Source organism: Nicotiana tabacum, chromosome 11, assembly GCF_000715075.1.
Source record: "Nicotiana tabacum cultivar K326 chromosome 11, ASM71507v2, whole genome shotgun sequence".
NCBI lineage: Eukaryota > Viridiplantae > Streptophyta > Magnoliopsida > Solanales > Solanaceae > Nicotiana > Nicotiana tabacum.
Genome location: NC_134090.1, coordinates 79426669 through 79445860, shown reverse-complemented (window position 1 = coordinate 79445860; position 19192 = coordinate 79426669). Strand labels below are relative to the sequence as shown.

Genomic DNA, 19192 nt, shown 5'->3' with positions numbered 1-19192 from the left:
ATTTAGAATACATACAAGTATGTTTGCGCAAATTCTTGTATAAATATACATATACAATCACGTGTATACTGATCCCGTGCAGTGCTTAAAGCCATCATATCAATTTACAAAATGATAGTGTGTAATACTATTTCGCAATTGTTCATAGTTAATTACACTAGCCCCTATATCGTGGTTTTCCATGGAATAGTTTGAACGGTGTTCAGTGCTTTCAGAAAATATTCAATTATTTGTGTTTAGAACAATGTTTTCAAATTCAACATACAGAATAACCACAGCTAACATCTTAATGAACTAAATGTCATACCGAGGCCAATTTTATCGTGAAAACCACCCCTTTGTAGCAGAAAATATGTTATACTGAGTACACAACTTGTACATTCTTAATAAACTACTCTGTTGAATCTTGTGGTTCTCAGATCTGGATTTATGTTGCTGATTGCATCAAAATTTATGTTTTGATTGCATCAAAATCTACTGTTTGGAATGCTCCAATTCTCCTCAGAGCATGTTGCTGCTGGAGTCGATGAAAGGCATAATTTATCCGAGTCTTTGTGTATGGAACTCAAGAATTTACAGGACAAAAGAATCTTCAAGTAACAACATCTATTCGGACTTCTCAATTTCTCGGAATCTCTGCTCCCATTGTTGTGCATCATAATCTTGCTCGTATAAGTCCTTGTCTGTACTGTAAACAATTCGATCTTGGCCAATAAAAGTCCTCTGTGCCATATCCCGGGCACTGAGAAGCTGAAAGTTATAGAAATAGTTAAGAGAGCTGGTAGCTAGTGAAAATAGGCATGACTAGATGTAAGTAGCAAATGTTGTGAACATAATCATGCATCACGAGTATTGCCTTGTCAAGGCCTGACAAAATCCTAAAATACCAGGTCCCTTCTACTTTTTTCTTTTTCATTTGCACTTGCAGAGTTACATGTTAAAAATCCAAATAATACTTCAGACTGTAATAACCAAGTATAAACTTCGCCAACCACATATTGCTTTACCATCATTTTCTTATGTTTTCTTGAGAAACATGTAACATTTACTACAGATTGTGCATGGCATTCCTTCCAAGAAGCATTCTCATATGGGAATTGATTTTACGAACTCATAACCCAATAGACGTTTCAAGTAAAGATGCATGGCAGCTGCTTCCATGAACTTAAGGTAGGATGATAGGACCACAGAAAAACATAATCATGCAATCCAAGTTCTAACCCCCACCCCCCACCCCCCCACCCCCACCCCCCAAAAAAAAAACAATGAGAAAATAAAAGATTAATTACATAAAAAAGCATTTTACATCCTACTACAAGTTTAACTCTACTGGCATAAGTAAAGACAAGTTCAGTAACCGAAATATACAGTTACAATGTTGTTAAACTTTCCTGAAGCCACAGAAAATAATAATTCTAAGGTAAAAATAAAATCTGATAAAATGTTGTTTCATGCCAAACTAATATAGTAATTTCGGAAGAGACATACTATTTGAATTAAAAAGGATTCAACTTTTTAACTACCTTGCTCATTGGCCTTCACCGTTAATTCTTCAACAAATTGAATATGAAGTAGGTGTATCATGTATGAGATTTTTATCTTTCCTATTTCTCAATTAATTATGGATAGCTAGCTTTTCTTACATATAGATGTTATTATTGTAAAATGTGGAATTTGAAGCACGGAAACTGAAGTTCTGAAATGGGGAAAACATAAGCAAACTAAGCAGAAAACTATTCATACCTTTCGCCGTAGTGCCAGATCAGGCCGTTCAAGTGCTCGGGCATATTGTTCCCTTGCTTGATTTCTTCTTTCAATATCAGCATTTCTCTTTCGAACAAGAAACCATCGGATCAGGGGAATAGTGAAAAATGAGCCAGCATAAATCTGCCAAGTAATAGCATACAGTTAAAAATGAGTACTTTGAAATGCTTATTCACTTCCAAAAAACAAATGAATACATCCGAGTCACATTAAAGACTGCACAATATAAGAATCAATCAAGACATTTTGTTTGCAATTATTGATTGATAATCAACTAGCGCTGGAGTTTACAATAATTAATCTACTTTAACTGAGGCCAAAATTCACAAATAGCAGATAAAAATTCAGGCTCGATCATGGTAAAGCTTAAGTAATACTCAACAATCAGGCAACCATAGTAGTGAAATGTGAAAAGTGCAAAAGTCTGCTGGGCCAGAGGCCCCAGCAGAATTAAAGCATGAGATTTGACGAAGAAAGGCGCTTAAAAAAGAAGAAATGGAAAATATATATGTAATGCAACGAAAAATTATTACAAACTTAAAAGATAACTATTTAGGTAAAAATAATTGAAATAACTATAATTACACAAAATATTCGAAGTAAAAAGAAAGTCAACCATTTGTATGAGAAGATGTAATTTTATGTTTTCAAAACTAGTTTTCTTATACTAAAAGAATTAATTTCTTATTCCTAATAATTAAAAACTCATTAATAGCTTTTTTTTTTTTGGGTTACTGTATTAGTTTGCCAGCTATATTTATTGTCTAGCACCACCGCTTAAAAACACAACCCATGGGTGATGAACCGCACACCTTAGCACCTTAGCACAAACACTACAGCGCCACGTAAGCAAGGGGAAGCTCATAATCTAGCTTCAACGTTTAAGTGCACCTCAAATAAGCCTTTAACAAACTGCAAGCAATATTTCAAGATAATGTTTTCGCAGTTACCGAGTCACTTTACAACTAATCAAGCACATCATCCAGTTCAAAAGAGTAGTAAATTCCTGATGCACTAAACAACATTGAAAGAAAAAGAGCAAAATAACCAAATGAAGTAATCAGCTCCATGTTTTTTATCACCCAAAAAGATGTCAAGAAGTCTTTATATGCTGTGATTGCATACAACATGAATGTTCTCAAGTGAGAAATAAACAGTTGCAGACATGAATGATCTCGATACTTGGATGATATAATAGACTAAAACAAGTTTTGCTCAGGAATGATACAACAGATGATACCTGAAGTAATGGAAATATCTCTGACACAAATGAGATGAAGCTACTTGGACTGACTGTCATGTTCCTTCAAAATGCAGTTTAAGCAGTAGATGTAAGAAAAATATAGAAGCAAAACTTAAAAAGTCTAAAGACCACATGGAGACCCATACTTCAACATGGTACCAAGAATAATCACTCCAAACAGATTGAGCCCACCCAATCCAATGACCAATGCCTTTTCCGATGAGCTTGTTTTACTGAAATGTAAAACCTATGTTAGCGAAATTAAAGTTAAATCCATAGGTGACGAATTCAAATCACCAACAACCAAGACAAAAATGATACCTAAATTGCCACTTCTTTTCTTGCAGAAATCTTTCCACCTGTCCAACCCAGTCAGTCCATCTTTTTCCTACGTACTCCTTCCTTCCACTCCTTTGTGGAGCAGCCGTACGCTGAAGTGATGGAAATTGGTACAGGATATTTCCCTGGAAAAAAATATTATAGGACAAGCACATGAGAGAATATAGGAGTGTAAAAAGATTATTGGGCCCGCAACATAGGGAAAGCGACATCAAAAGCTCCTCAACAACCATGGACTTATGCATATAGCCCCTAAACCTACTTGCCTCATGTAACAACCCGCCGATCGTTTCATGAGTTACCGCTCTGTTTCCCTCATTTCTGCTTCTTTATGTGTTGTTCAGCTGTATTTCATCGTATCGTGTTGGTTGGTTTGGGTTCGGAGTGGTTTTGTAGAAGAATGGACACTTAATCTCTTTTGAGTAAGCTTAAACTGGAAAAGTCAACCGGATGTTGACTTATGGGTAGAAGGTCTCGGATGTGAATTCTGATGGTATGGATAACTTCGTTAGGTGATTTGGGACTTAGGAGCGTGATCGGAAGGTATTTTGGAGGTCCGTGGTAGATTTAGGCTTGAATTGGCGAAATTGAAATTTTGGCGTTGTCCGGTCGGCAGTTGAAATTTTGATATCAGGGTCGAAATGGAATTCCGGAAATTGGAGTAAGTCTGTTGTGTCATTTGTGACGTGTGCGCAAAATTTCAGGTCATTCGGATGAGGTTTGATAGGTTTTTGCATCATTTGCGGAATTTGAAAGTTTGGAAATCCTTAGGCTTGAATCCGATGATGATTGATGTTTTGGTGTTGTTTTGAGTGTTCCGAAGGTTGGAACAAGTTTCAATGATGTTTTAGGATTGGTTGGCATGTTTGGTTGAGGCCTCGGGGGCCTCAGGTGAGTTTCGGGTGGTTAACGGATCATTTTGGACTTTGAAAGGATAGCAGATTTTCTGGTATTTTGTTGCAGAGATTTGTTCTTCGCGTTCGCGAAGGGGAGCTCGCGTTCGCAAAGGTGTGGCCACTGGAAGGATCGCGAACGCGAGGAGTTGAACGTGTTCGCGAAGAGGAAAGATGGAACAGCTGGACCCCAAGGATTTCTTCTACGCGTTCGCGTAGAGGACAACGCGTTCGCGAAGGGTCTGGCAGGTGAAGCTACGCGTTCGCGGGAGGGTTCTCGCGTTCGCGAAAGAGGAAATTTGAGCAGTGGATTTTTTGTGCTTCGCGAACGCGAGGCTTTGACCGTGTTCGCGATGAAGGGAGCACCTGGGCAGAAAGTATAAAAAGCCATCTTCGCGATTTTCAGCTCATTTCTCACCATTTTTGGATAGCTTTGAAGCTCTTTGAGAGAAATTGACGAGGGATTCGAGGGGTAACACTTGGAGGTAAGATTTTTGAACTCAATACTCAATTCTATGGTGGTTTCTAACTGATTAGACATGAAATTAGTGGAATTTAAGGGTTAAAATTGGAGAATTAGGGCTTGAAATTGGAGAGTTTAAATTGGGGATTTGAGGGGCCATTTGAGGTCCGATTTTGATGTTCTTCGTATGTATGGACTCGTGGGAGGATAAGGATTCTAGTGATGTGATTTTTATCGGATTCTGAAATGATGTAATTTGATTATTTTCGCGTGGGCTTTGTTCTCATAGCATATATTGATGTTATGATTCTGATTTTGGTTAGATTTGGAGCATTTGGAGGCCAATTCGAGAGGCAAGGGCATCGTGAGCTAAAGTTTAGACCGATTTGAGGTAAGTAACGATTGTAAATCTGGACCTGAGGGTATGAAACCCCAGAATTTCGTACTGTTTTGATAAAATGAGGTGACGCACATGCTAGGTGACAGGCGTGTGGGCGTGCACCCGTAGGGATTATGACTTGGTCCGTCCCGTGGCGACTGTATAGTTGCATATTTTGATAAACTGTATATGATATCCATGTGTTTTAAAAATGAATTTGTTAATTTGGGCTGAATGACATGTTTGGGGCCTTGTGCCGACATGTCTGGACCCTTAGGGGTATTTTACTACTTTCCTCACACTGTTTTGATTCGAAAGCGGATCCTAACTCATGGTTTTACCTGTTTATTGTTTGATTCAGTTTCATTACTCTACTTTCAATTATATAGAAACTGTTTGGGCTGAGTCCCCTGATTTTCACTGAGATGCCCGAGTGGCTGCGAGGTTAATGACTGAGAGAGGTTGAGGACCTAATGGTGAGGATTATATATATGTTATGGATCGGGCTGCACTCCGCAACGATATGTTGGATCGGGCGGCACGCCGCAGCGATATAGCGTTTGGGCTGTAGGAGCCCCTCCGGAGTCTGCACACCCCCAGTGAGCGTAGTCGACTATATATTACGAATCGAGCTGCACGCCGCAGAGGTTATTATTATGAGATATCTATTGAGCAGGAGAGCCGAGTGTGAGTACTGATTGACAAGAGTTGAGTCACGAGCGACTGAGAGGCTTGCCCGAGGGGCCATACTTATGAGTGATACCTTGCCCGAGGGGCTTGTTTATGAAATCACTGTTTTCACTGCCCTTTATACTGAGCCTCTATTGAAAATATGTTGATCAAATGTTTTAAATAACTTTCATTGAAACTAAAGTTTTTTTTGCGAATTGTTTGGAACTTGAACAACGGATTTGACTTTGATATTTCCATTGAGATTTTATGTTAGATTATGTATATGATTTAAATGCTCGTCACTGCACTCAGACTTTATTTACTTTGGTTACTTACTGAGTTGGCATACTCATGTTACTCCCGCACCTTGTGTGCAGATCCAGGTGCCCGAGCATCAGAGTGAGAGCTTTCAGCAGCTTCTGAGTATTTTCGGAGATAGCAAGGTAGCTGCACGGCGTTCGCAGCCCTGCCTTTCTCCTTCCTATCCTTAGTGTTATTTATTTCAGTCTTTTCTTCTTGTATTGAATAGACAGTACTGGACAGTATCTTAGTGGCTCATGACTAGTGACACCATGATCGGGCGGTGTGGATGTATTTACGTACCTGTTTTCTTCCGCGTATTTTGTTAAATTAAATGCAAGACTTGTGTTCATAACTGATTTGGAAATGAATTTACAAAAGAACTTTATGTTATTTGGGTTGATTCGGCTTGCCTAGTACTGCGTTAGGCGCCATCACGACCGGGGTGATTTGGGGTCGTGATACCTCAGTAGCCCTTCATAGTTCATATCACTTTTCGTTACAGCACCCTATGTTGGTTGCTCGCATAAGAAACTATAAGAACATTTACATTAGATCCCAAACGTCTATGCAAATGCAGACACCTTGCAATATACACAATAGGGCAAATCAACCATTACTTTTAATTTGATCATTGGAATTTTAGTAAAGAGGTGCTCTTTGTACTCGAATGCAAAAAAACGCTTTAATAAATGTCGAGAAAGAAAAAAGAAGAGTTAAAATGAAATAAATGCTTACATCAACTTGCATATTGTAACATTGACTCTCTTTCATAGTCCCCTTTGTTGTTTCTTTTAGTTTAACATTTCTATTTTCATTTAAACTGTTGATGACTAAACCTGGAATTTAAAAAAAAAATAGAAAAAACTTCTTTATACCATATCTTGAGCTTTATTATCCAAATCTGTAGATTAGGAATAAGATTTGACTCAGTTCGAAATTCGGAGGATATATTTAACCTTTTCAAATATCCCTTCAGGATCAACTTATGATAATCAATGCTCTTTCAAACAGCTCGAAATTATGAGTCGGTTAGAGTTCAGGTCTGAATCTGAGATGAGCATGTTAAGTTTTTGGCAAATTCTTTAAAATGTACAAGGTACCATATCCATGTCATAACCAATCAACAAAAGTACCTTACAAATTGGAGATTCCATGCAACAGAGCGAAGAGTCTAAATGAAATGGCTGGCAGAGGCAAGAGTGTTAATAAGGTTTTAATTGAAAAGAGGAGATAAAAGTTTAGTGGGTAAACTGACAAATTCACCGAAGTTTAATAACTTCCGATGTCTATCGCCCACTAGGTTTCAGATAATGAGAGTGGAGACTTTCACACAAGAAAATTCAGAAGCTAAAAATGATCCTCGAGATATCTTGCAGCCAAGGTTGCACTATGACAGAGCACACCTAATCATTTTATAAAGCCATGTGCACAGAAAAAGCCTTCATCCATAATAATCTGAAGTGAAAAATTCAAACAAATATATTACAGATAAAGCTTTTCCCTACCTCCTCATCTACTTCTGGCTGACCATCAAACCGCAAAAGCACTGGAAGGATGTAGGACTCATCATCCTGTCAGGAGAAAACCACAGAGAGGTAATTCAAAGGTCAATTCAGATCATTTTTCAAGCCAATGTTTTATTTTTAAAAGGTAAGATTTATTAAAAAGGCACCAAGATGGTACAAGTTACATCAGTCCATCTGCCACTAACATGGCAACTACAGATCTCCTCTCTCTTCTAAAAAGTCCAAGTATTGTTCCATGGTTTCAATAGTACCTCTATCACACCAAAAATACAAGTTCAAAAGACAGTTATTTATAATTCTGAAAATATGTTGTTTTCTACCTTCAAAACAAATAATATTTCTTTCCAGCCATATTGTCCATAAAACACACAAAGGAATTGTCCTGCATACTGTTCGTTTCCTTGTTGCCATTTTCTGATGATGCCATTGTTCCAACAAGCTCTTAATACTGTTAGGCATTACCCACTTAACACCGTACATGTTTAAAAAGAGCTCCCAACACTGTTTTGCCACCCTGCAATGAATAAAGAGATGACTGACTGTCTATTTCTTCTTCACACATATAACATCTGTTGCTTAAAGAAAAACCTCGTTTTTTCAGATTCTCCTGAGTAAGACATGCTCCCTTAGCTGCAATCCATCCAAAACAAGGAACTTTAACAGGTTCCTTTGTCCTCCATATAGCTTTCCATGGCCATTCTATTTCATATAATCCTTGTTGTTTCAGTAATAAACTGTAGCATCCTCTGACTGTGAACTTTCCATCTTTACATGCTGCCCAAATCAGTGAATCTCTCCTATTTTCTTCCAGTCTGACAGTACTAAGGATTTGCATCAACTGAGCAAACTCCTCTATCTGCCAGTCATTGAGACCCCTTCTGAAAATCAACTGCCAACCATTACTTGAATAAAAGTCTGCTACCTTCCCCTTTCTATTTGTTGAACAGCTATATAGAACTGGAAACTTTTGTCTTACACAATCATTCCCTAGCCATACATCAGACCAAAAATGAAACTTTTACCATCTCCCAATATCAGCTTTACAAATTGTGTATATTCATCCCATAGACTACTAATGGTAGTCCAAACTCCGCCTCTAGAAGAGGATTGGACTAAACAAGGAGCCCAGCTGTCTCTTTTTTCCATATTTTGCATCTATGAGCTGCTTCCATAACCTAGCACTGCCATCACTGTACCTCCAAAACCATTTGAACAATAAGCTTTTATTATGCATTCTGAAGTTCCTCACCCCCCCCCTTCTTGTTGTTTTTTTCTTTCATCACCTCTTGCCATATGATCAAATGAAACTTTCTGCTATCAGCGTTGCCTTCCCATAAAAACTTATTTTTTTATAGTATTTAATTTTTTTTTCTACAGATGCTGGCATTCTAAAGACATCAAATAAGTTGGGATACCATCCAAGACGCTATTAACCAGTGTTAGTCTACCCCCAAATGATAGGTATTGTTTTTTCCAAGGGACCAATTAACTGCTACACCTATCCAAGACTCCTTGCCACATCTTCTGATAATTCTTTTTTAGCACCTAATGAAGTCCTAAATAGGTAGTTGGTAGCGGCTCCACCTTACATCCCATAACTCTAACCAAATCATCTATGTCATCTTCAGCATTGATGCTAAACGCACTATCCTTTGCCAGATTCACTTTCAAACCAGATACTGCTTCAAAAGCTAGTAAGATTCCTCTGAGATATAGCAACTGATCTTTTATAGCTTCACACAAAATTAAAGTATCATCAGCATAGAGAACATGTAACACTTTTATCTCTGCCTCCCCATATCTAACACACTTTAACCCTTTCAACCACCCTAGATTTTCTGCTTTTTAAGCATTCTACTCAAGATTTCCATCATCAACAAAAATAGGTAGGGAGACAATGGATCTCCCTGTCTAAGTCCCCGTATGATTTAAAGTATCCCTGTGGGCTTCCATTAATCAGAACTGAGAAACTAATTGCGGATATGCAATATTTTATCCATCCAATCCATCTATCCCCAAAATTCATTTGTTTCATAATGCTTAATATGCATGAACAGTTAACATGGTCATAGGCCTTTTCCAAATCTAACTTAAAAGCCACACCTTTCATCTTCCTCTTGAAAAGATATTCCAAGCATTCATTTGCTATCATGGCAGCATCAACAATTTGCTTCCCTTTTACAAAGGCATTTTGCTTATCTGAAATTAATTTCCCAATCACCCCCTTAGGTCTTTCAGCCAACAATTTTGCAATTATTTTGTAGACACTTCCTAGTAAACTGATTGGTATGAAATCTTTTACTTCCACTGCCCCCTTCTTCTTAGGAATGAGAGCAATAGAAGTAGAATTAATATTCTCGGTGAAAATACCTTCCTGATGGATACAATCCACGGCTCTCCAAACATCCTTCCCAATAATGTTCCAACACTTTCGGAAAAAAAACATGTTAAAACCATCAGGACCAGGTACCTTATCTCCCTTGAATAACTTAACAACTTTAATCACCTCCTCCTCGGAAAAAGGTCTTTGTAACCACTCCTTATCCTCATCTGTTATTTTTTCAATACCCTCATCCTCCCACAATGGTATCCATTGCTCAGATTCTGGAAACAATTTTCCATAGAATTTTAATATGTGATCTTTGATAAGCTTCTCATCATCCACCAATTCTCCATCTATGAGCATTTTATCAATACAATTAAACCTCTAGTGTGCATATGCCTGTTTGTGAAAAAACTTCGTATTCCTGTCACGTTGTTCAACCCATAAACACCTAGATTTCTGTCTCCAACTAATCTCCTCCGCAATAGCAATCTCCTCTAATTCTTTTAAAACAGAAACTGTCAGCTTCATTGTGCTCATCGTTCTGATATTGTTCCCTTCCTTGATCTATTCTCTCCAACTTGGACATAGCCCTGTCTTCCTCTCCTCCAAGGCTCCAAGCTCCCAAATACTTCCTTGTTCCACTTTTTTAAATCAATCTTTAACATTTTCAACGTTTTCGCTAAAATCTCATCTAGGCTTCCCTGAATGCAATATGAGTTCCACCAACTATTAACCAATTCATTAAAATCCTTGTGCTCACATCACATATTTTCAAATTTGAAATATCCCTTCCCCTTATTCCAGTCACCACACTCCAAAATGATGGGACAATGATCAGATGTCACCCTGGGCAGTACTCTCTGCTTAACAAACTTGAATTGCTCACCCCGGCTTTCTGAAATTAGAGACCTATCTATCCTTGACGCACATCAATTGTCATCACCCCTGAACCATGTAAATTCTCCTCCATGAAGTGGTAAATCCTGCAAATCCAAATTTTGAATTGTTCTATTAAACTCTCTCATAGCTCTTGTATTTCTGGCTTTGCTTAATCTTTCCTCTTCAAATTTGACAACATTAAGTCACCTCCACTTACCCATGGTTGAGAGATTACCCCAATAACTGCTCCCATCTCTTTCCAAACAGTCCTCCTTGCTTTTCGATTACAAGGTCCATAAACCCCTGTGAATGCAAATTGAAAACCAATATTCTCTTCAGCTAGAAACACAGTAATTGAATGTTGCCCTATATAATTATCTAAGCAGCTTTATCTTCTCTTATCCCAATAAACTAGGATTCCTCCACTACTGCCTTGTGCTTCCAGTTCAGCCCATTCAATCCATCTCGACCCCCCTATCTGCCTAATACGTAATTGATCCATTTGATGCAATTTTGTTTCTGTCAAACATAGAAGATTCACCAATCTCCTTTTCTCTTTGCCATTAATTCCCCTCACAGAGAAATAAAGCAAGAAAGACAATTAACAAGACATTAGGTACTGGATCATGAAAACATGAACCCTTGGATTATCAAATGTTCAATGGGTTTGAAAATAGTTTCCTGAAAATGCCGAATAAACAAAAATTACAGCACAACTTCTGCAGTGTTGGCGGAAAGAAAAAGCAAGCAATAATGAAAAAGAAATCCAACATTTAGATCATGTAAAGCCCATCAAGTACCGTTTTGTTAGGAGTCTCCACATCAAGAAAGGGAGCAAGTTCTTCAGCAGCAACAACGCCACCATTTGATGATATATATTGCCCTACCTGCAAAAAGTTTTTAGACAATGGTAACTACTACATATTACAAGTAGTATCTGATCTTAACATAAAAATGTAAAAAGTTAGCGACAGTAGATATATTAAACTATCAAAATCAGAAAGTAAATAGATGAAACATTGTGCAAACATACCATTTCAATGACAAAGTAATGCCTTACACTGATTGTCCCAAGAGAAATCACTTGGTGAGTTAAGAAGTGTTCTTATTTGGTTATCAGAATAGACAATTCCAAGCCATTAGCTTGGTTCATCAGTATCATCTGAGGCAAGAAGTTCCATCGGATATTAAACATGGGGCTATGAGAAGTTACCTAATTCAACCCAAGCTGTTTCTATTTTATTAAACTAGGATACGAAAATCAGCAGATATTGGCACTACTAAAACTAGCAACACAATGTGATTAGATGCCAAATTATTATTACTCCAAGATTGTGTTATGTTTTCCAATTGTTTATTGTGTTGTAAATAGCTTGCAATAATAAAACACATTGCAGGTATTTTTCTCATTATTCTTCTCTATTTTCTGCACCAACAGTTGCGGATCCCTTTCTTTGATTTCACACTTCCTTGAGTGTCCTTTTAGTTTAGTATCAGAAATGAAGATCAACGTAACCATAAAGGCACCCAATAGACTAAATAAAACTTTATAATTCCTTTTAAAGTAGCCCAGCAAAGGGCAATAAGCCACTAACTAATTGCATCCAAGACCCAATGACTGATAAAGTAAGAAGCCAATTTTCAGCCAATTATTCATTATGGGAAACTATACACCCATGATCCAATAGTCAACCCAATTTTAATTTATTCCCAGCCCAAAGAAAGAAAAAGTTAACAGTAAGCATTGATAATCCTAAATGGCCACCATGCAAAAATGTACTTCCTCACTCTTTCTATTCATCACTCAATTACCCAAGTAGCATCATGAGACAATGAGAGGAGCATTGGCATTTTCTTCTCTCCCAAAAAAAAAAGAAACAGGAATCGCACATCCCTCCCTTCAAAGTATTTGCCACCAAACTCAGATACAAAGGTATGACTACAAGTCACCTTCTTAGTTGTCTGTATGATAGACACTAGAAAGATTGAAGCATCGATCACTTCATCCAGGATACATACCCCCTTATCTAAACAAATTTACCACAATAATGTCCTGGGTGTCAACAAGTTTTTTTTTTTTTTTTTGATAAGGTAGCTAGATAGGCAAAAAATTTGTAAGTGCAAAAAGATGATGCTGTACAGAAACAACAAAAATAAAACAAGTGATTGTGGAAAAAAACGTTGTTATGCAAAACAATTTAACTAGAACATCTTAATATCTCACGTCATTTTAAGATGGTAGAGATTAACCAAAAAGCAGGCAAGGAGTTACCAGAAGCAGGAAGAAGAAAAGAGGAAAACATAAAAGCAGACAAGTAATCACAGTGTCAGCAATGAAATATTGAAAATAATAGACCACTGGGCTTGGAGTTGTAGCTTAGTGGTTGCAACTCTATCCAACATGTGTAAGATTCTAATTCCACCAAAGGCCATCCTTTTCCAGTTCCTCTCCCATTATTCACATGCCCAAGCCACCCCCACCGCAGAAATAAGAAAAGGAACAAAAAAAAGCAACGGACCGCTAAATTCAGTGCTCAATTATTACCAACTTCCACCTCTCCTCTTCAATCTCTTGATTTGGATCACCATCACCAAATACAAAGGAGAAAACCTACAAATTGAGCAACAACTGTTAGACATGTCAGAATCAGATGCAAATATAAAAGCTCTGCTCCAATGCCTTTAACACATACAGATTCAATGAAGTTCATCCCACCACTTTCTTCGCGAACTCGTCGTCTCCTATAATAGTATGGATCCCAATACCTAAAAGAAACTTAGTAGATTAGAAAGGTGCCCAGTTCTATAATGAAGCTTCTAACCATGCTACATAATATTTCAAAATGGAAAAAGCATCATGCTCACTCATATGCGGGTCACTATCAAGTTATTCCATTGAACATGTATCACACTTGCTAGGTTAGAACATTAAAATGTGAGAAATAACTATATTTTTTCTAAACAGTTAAGCACTAAAAGTTCTTGCATGCAATACCTTAGAGTACTTTTAGGAAATTAGGCTCGCTGACATGGTTACCAATCGATCAAGAAAAAAGGAAAAGATAAAACTGTCTTAGTGCTACAACTGTTACTTTTTCAAATGAATAGAGCTCCTTTTATTTGGGTTAACTCAATTGTGGAACTTGTTTCTGAGTATAGTCAGAATGAATTAGATCATGCCAAATGATACAACTGACCACTTGAGATATCGGGGTGGTGTTAGGAAGAAGAAATGGTGGCAGATGATCCCAGGCTGTATTTGGTGGATAGTCTGGAATGGAAGGAACCCAGATGTTTTGAGGAGAAAGGAACTCCATTCAGATAATAAAAATGAACTGTTTACAACTTTTTCTTTTTTGCTGTAAAGAATGCCCTGTGTATGATATGTGAATACTGAATCAATACTTGACATCGTAGACTCCCTGTAAATTTTTTGTTGTAGGGGGGATTCTTATCTTTTTTTTGTTTTTTCTTGGAGCATGTATATTTGTCACTTCTAACTGCACAATCTTTGTGCTGTTTTTTTTATAAAATTTTACCATTCTAAAAAAAAAAAAAAAAACAATTCTACTCATCTTACTTATGTTTCTGCCTCAACCATCAGCATGGGGTCTTGCCCAACTCGAAGGAACAGTTAATCTGAAGTACTTGAACTCAAGGTTGGTTTATTATTATTTTTTTAAATAACCGTAGTGTCCGGGTCAACTTGCATGCACCCGACTAGTTCCACAAAGTACCTGCTACCTCCAACCAGCACAGGTAACGGGTAACTCTGTCCACCAAAGCTTGAGCAAATGGGAAGAAATCATCTAGTCCTTTTGTTTCCATGCAACGGATTTGAACCTAAGACCTCATGGTTCTCAATCCACTTTACTAACCACTAGGTCACACCCTTGGGTGCAACTCAAGGTTGGTTTATTCTAAGCTCACCTCCCTCAATGCAGGATTGTAATTTGTAGTTTAATTGCTTAGGTTTGAGACTAAAACGAATACGGGGAGGTGAAACGCCACTCAAGCAGATACTAAGAAGCCAAGAGAGAAATGGCACAACGTGTTCCACACAACCATTGACACCCAGTTGGCCCTAGTTCTTCCCTTTGCTTGCCTCGAGAAGGACAAGGAGCAGGGACTGGACTCAGGGCGTTCACAACATATAACATGCTTTTTGAAGATCAATAGTCACTTGATCTTCACAGCTCGAAAACTGATAAAATAACAAGGAATTAAACTAGGACATGTTATTTGAGATGGTTCTGTATGAAAAAATTGCAGTTGATCTGTATCTTTTTTGAGTGCGTGTTTTACATCCATTTGTTGGAAGAAAAAAAAACTATATCTTGTTATTTTTGTGACCGTATAGGCCACCAACACCCTGCTAAAAATCATCAAGACAAAGTAAAATTGATTCAGTTGTACCACTAGGACAGACCACTAAGCAGCATCTGGGCCTAACTACTTTTTCTCATCCCTCATAAAACCCACTAGCCTTCGAACAATGGTGCCAGCTCTTAGCCAGACCATGACCAATGCTGCTGCCACCAAAAAATTGCTTCCCCCCACCCCCTCCTAGCTGTCTGTCCATAATATATCCTAGCTGACAGTAAAGAACTCAAACACCTCATTGTCATGAGAATGAAAGCAGACTGGGGGTCTCAAAACAGTACATGAAAGAGAGCAATAGAGGGATTCAATCTATCAAAGCAAGCTTATGGGAAGAAACAAAAGTCAGTGATGAAACTAGTAGATCTCAAGCAGCAGAGGTGGTGGCTCATAGCTACTAGTAAAAGAGTCAACAATAGGGCCATTTGTTTTCTCATTTTCTGGACGGATCTGTTGTAAAAACTAAAAAGTATAAACCAAGCTGGACAACACCAACAATAAGGAAAATAAATCCTACAAATAAGGTTCACTCAGGAGGGGTAATAAGTTAATACTGAATAAAGGAAAAGAAAACACTAAATTTCCCTAAATAGGTGATCTCATTCTGTTACAACTTATATAAACATAACAAAAAAACCTTGGAATCAGTTGAAAGTACAAGGACATGAATGCTCAAAGGAGGCCAGCCCCCATGGTCTAGTCGTAAGAGCACGATGTGTGGGTTAGGCACATGTCATGGATCCAAACCTTGTTGCAGACGAAAGTCTAGTATTTAAGAAAGAGAAGGATAGAGGGGTGGGCCCATCATCCACACCATGCTCCACTGCTCTTCGGGGATTGATCGGTTATCAGGAAAATAAAAAAGCTAATGTTCAGAGGAGCCCATAAGTGAGTCCCTTTATAAACTTCAAAAAGCAAAACAAGTGCAAAAAAAACTGCACCGAGCCACCTTGCTTCTTCCAAAATAATGCTCAAATTATAATTACCAGAATAAATCAGTTGGACTTAAGTAAAATGTGAAACCACTGTCATAAGATCTGCCTCGTCTTCCCCGGTTGTCTTCTTCACTGTAAAGAAAGCAAATGTCAGAGACAAATAGCCCATTAGAAAGGAAAAAACGATGATTTTAGAAAAATAAGTATTTCAAGCAAAAGTAGGCAGAAAATGATTTCAAGACGTTTGGTATGTCTCCGGATACCTTCTACTAGAGAGGATAGCAATTATGGTTGTATAGACAATGACAATTGAAGCAATTAATGCTGTACCAAAGGAAACCCTCACTAAGTATTCACCTGCAAGCTGCAAAGTATCGAGACTCACTCAGAAGAGAACTATTATGGGTAAACCTATTCAAATAACACGCACCGAAATCAACAATAAAAAAGGATTAATACCTTTGCTTTCTCCAGGAAAGGCTCAACCTTCATCCTAAATGATTTAGCGGTGAGATTTGAACGATAATCCTTAGGAAATACATAAAGGACATCACCTTCATCTGACACCTGCCAAAAACAAATTAGCCATCAATAAACAATCAAGATGTGGACTAGATGCATTGCTCTTCAAGTCATCCATTAAAGGGTGATTAACTTCCAAAAGAAAGAAGTAAAAATTTCAATTTGTAAATTATATTCTACAAAAATTTAGAGGACTCGCCCATAAAAATCTAATAGAGTCTTGAACAAAATTGTCAACAGACACATCATATATTAACCTTGCGTTGGATGTTGTGAACTTTACAGTTACCAATGTCCATCACTCTTAAGCATATCGTTAATATCCTTCGTGTTAACCTTTTCTATTTTCTCTAAAAGGTTGATTTAATCAAACTAACGAAAACTTCACCTTGTTGCCAATTTAAGCTTCATGGGTAAAATGTGCTAATGGCAACAAAGGTCCTTGACTATTCATAAAAATGCAGTGACACCCTTAAAAAAATTATATCTGACCATTACGTCCTCCAAATCTAATTGCTTGGCATTAATATCCTAATATAAATTTCTGGTTCAATCAACCTTCAGAAAGTCAAATATCTGGCTCACACAATGGAAATTATGATATTTTAGCAGAAGATCAATCAAAATCTTCACAAATTAAAAGAAAGAAAATGTAGAGGAAAATAAGTGATGCATTTATTTCTCTTTTCATTGTTCCCTATCCTTATCAAAAATAATATCTAACCGAAAAAAATTAACTAAGCCACTTGAGCTAGAGATTTTACTTTTAGAGGTTCTTTTGGCTGATATTCAATGTGATGACCATAGGCACTAAACAAGTAGAACTTGAAGGACCTGAGAGGTGGAACTCACTGTTTTTATGATGCACATCCTAAAATAGTTTAAGAACCTTCAATGCCATTTGTTAATTTATAATACAAATACAGTCAAACCTCTCTATATCATTCACTATAAAAGTCAAGTTTTCTCGGAACCAAACTTTTATGTTATGATACAACATATGTCCTTTATAACATCACTTCACTATAGCATCCAAAAAATATTGAAACAAACGCGGTTGTTATAGATAGGTTTGACTGTATATTAAGTGATTTTATTACTGCTCTTTCAGGTCTATCATTTATTTGAATCATCCGTAGTAAATAAATATAAGGACTACCAGTGCCCAACAGGTTGAATTTGGAGGGTATAGGAAACTCATTGTAAAGGGATAACATGGCACTCAGAATACTTGCCGGAACTTTTATGCTATTTAAGTTTATAATATATCCAAATTTGGCAACTTTAGTAGTATTCTTTCAGTTTTACCATCTCTTGGATCTTCCATACTGTCCAGTAACCACTTACATTAACACATGTATGATATCTCCATTGAGTAGTAAGAAATCCGGTCACGTTCTGGAGAGGTTCAGTTATTTTCAACAGAACAGCGTGGAGGTTGAGATTTGACAAAAGGAAATTGCGTAGTTAAAAGTCAAGTTTCTGAAAGTGGAACAGAAAGCAATTGAAGTTGCAGTCACTTCAAATAAACACAATACAATAACACGAACAATCAATTGACGAAAACCCCCAATAATTTTCACAAACTAAGCAATTGATTTTACAAATTAAAAATAAATAATATTCACTAGTCAAACACAACACAACAACACAGCGAGAAGTAGGGGTCGGGCAAAAAAAAAAGATAGAAAATATCACCTCCAAGAAGCCATTAGTATCAGTAGCGAGAGCTTGGAGAGCTTTCTGAGCTTGAGACAACTGAAGGCCAGCTTTACTAGCAACATCCCCAACTGTAACCCTCTTTCCCAATGAATCCACTGCGTCCATTGCCCTTTTCCGTACATCTGACGGCAGCTTATCACTCTCCACAATCCCTCCAGCCTTAACCTCAACATCAACACTACAATGAACTGATGAACTCCTCCTCCTATTATGCCTTAAAATCAGGTTTTTGCTGAAAGACCCAGAGTGTATTCTGGAAGGTTTTAGAATAAAGCAAGAGGGTTTTCGAGGGAATGCGATGGATTGAGTCTTGGTGGGTCTCACTGTGAAGAAGCATGTGGAAATGGCGGCCATTGACTATCAATTCTTCTTTTATCTTCCTAATCAAGATGTTCCCATGGGAAGTGGGGGAAAAGGGGGGATTTTTCTTTTGGAATTTGCTTGGTGTTAAATTTGGAATTTGCTTGGTGAAGAAGAAGCCACTGCTCAGGAAAGCGGGAGGATGAATTGGTTGGACTGGTGTCGTTTGGTTTGTGAGGGAAGGAAAGGAGAGGAAACTTGCGTAAGTTGTTTGGCTAAGGAGTCGTTTGGTTGCAAGAGATAAAATGCGAGTATTTCATTGACATAATTACCTTTAGGGTCGTTTGGTGATCGGGGTAAGGATATACTAATCCCCAAATAGAAGATAGTGATTGTATTTATCTTATATTTAGGTACGTGTGTTAGCCAATTTTGAAATAAATTTGGGATAAGGGTAATTTATCCTTGTACTATTAAAAATAGTTCATGTTTATCCTACGTCCTACCATCTATCTAAATTTACCCTTAGCGTTAGCAAAGTAATAA

The 19192-nt window shown here is 37.5% G+C and overlaps 1 protein-coding gene across 1 annotated transcript; it reads right to left on the bottom strand.

The window, feature by feature from the left end:
- Positions 1-209: 209 nt before the first annotated feature.
- On the bottom strand, positions 210-18988 carry LOC107793803 (uncharacterized protein At5g03900, chloroplastic). Its single transcript, XM_075225235.1, has 13 exons — positions 18323-18988; positions 16562-16669; positions 16366-16466; positions 16154-16234; positions 13481-13553; positions 13333-13398; positions 11588-11674; positions 7562-7627; positions 3329-3471; positions 3154-3240; positions 3005-3068; positions 1744-1887; positions 210-750 (listed from the first exon to the last, which is right to left on the bottom strand). The coding sequence occupies exons 1-13, from the start codon at positions 18698-18700 to the stop codon at positions 607-609; spliced, it is 1542 nt and encodes a 513-aa protein (XP_075081336.1). The 5' UTR covers positions 18701-18988; the 3' UTR covers positions 210-606.
- Between the last annotated feature and the right edge of the window lie 204 nt (positions 18989-19192).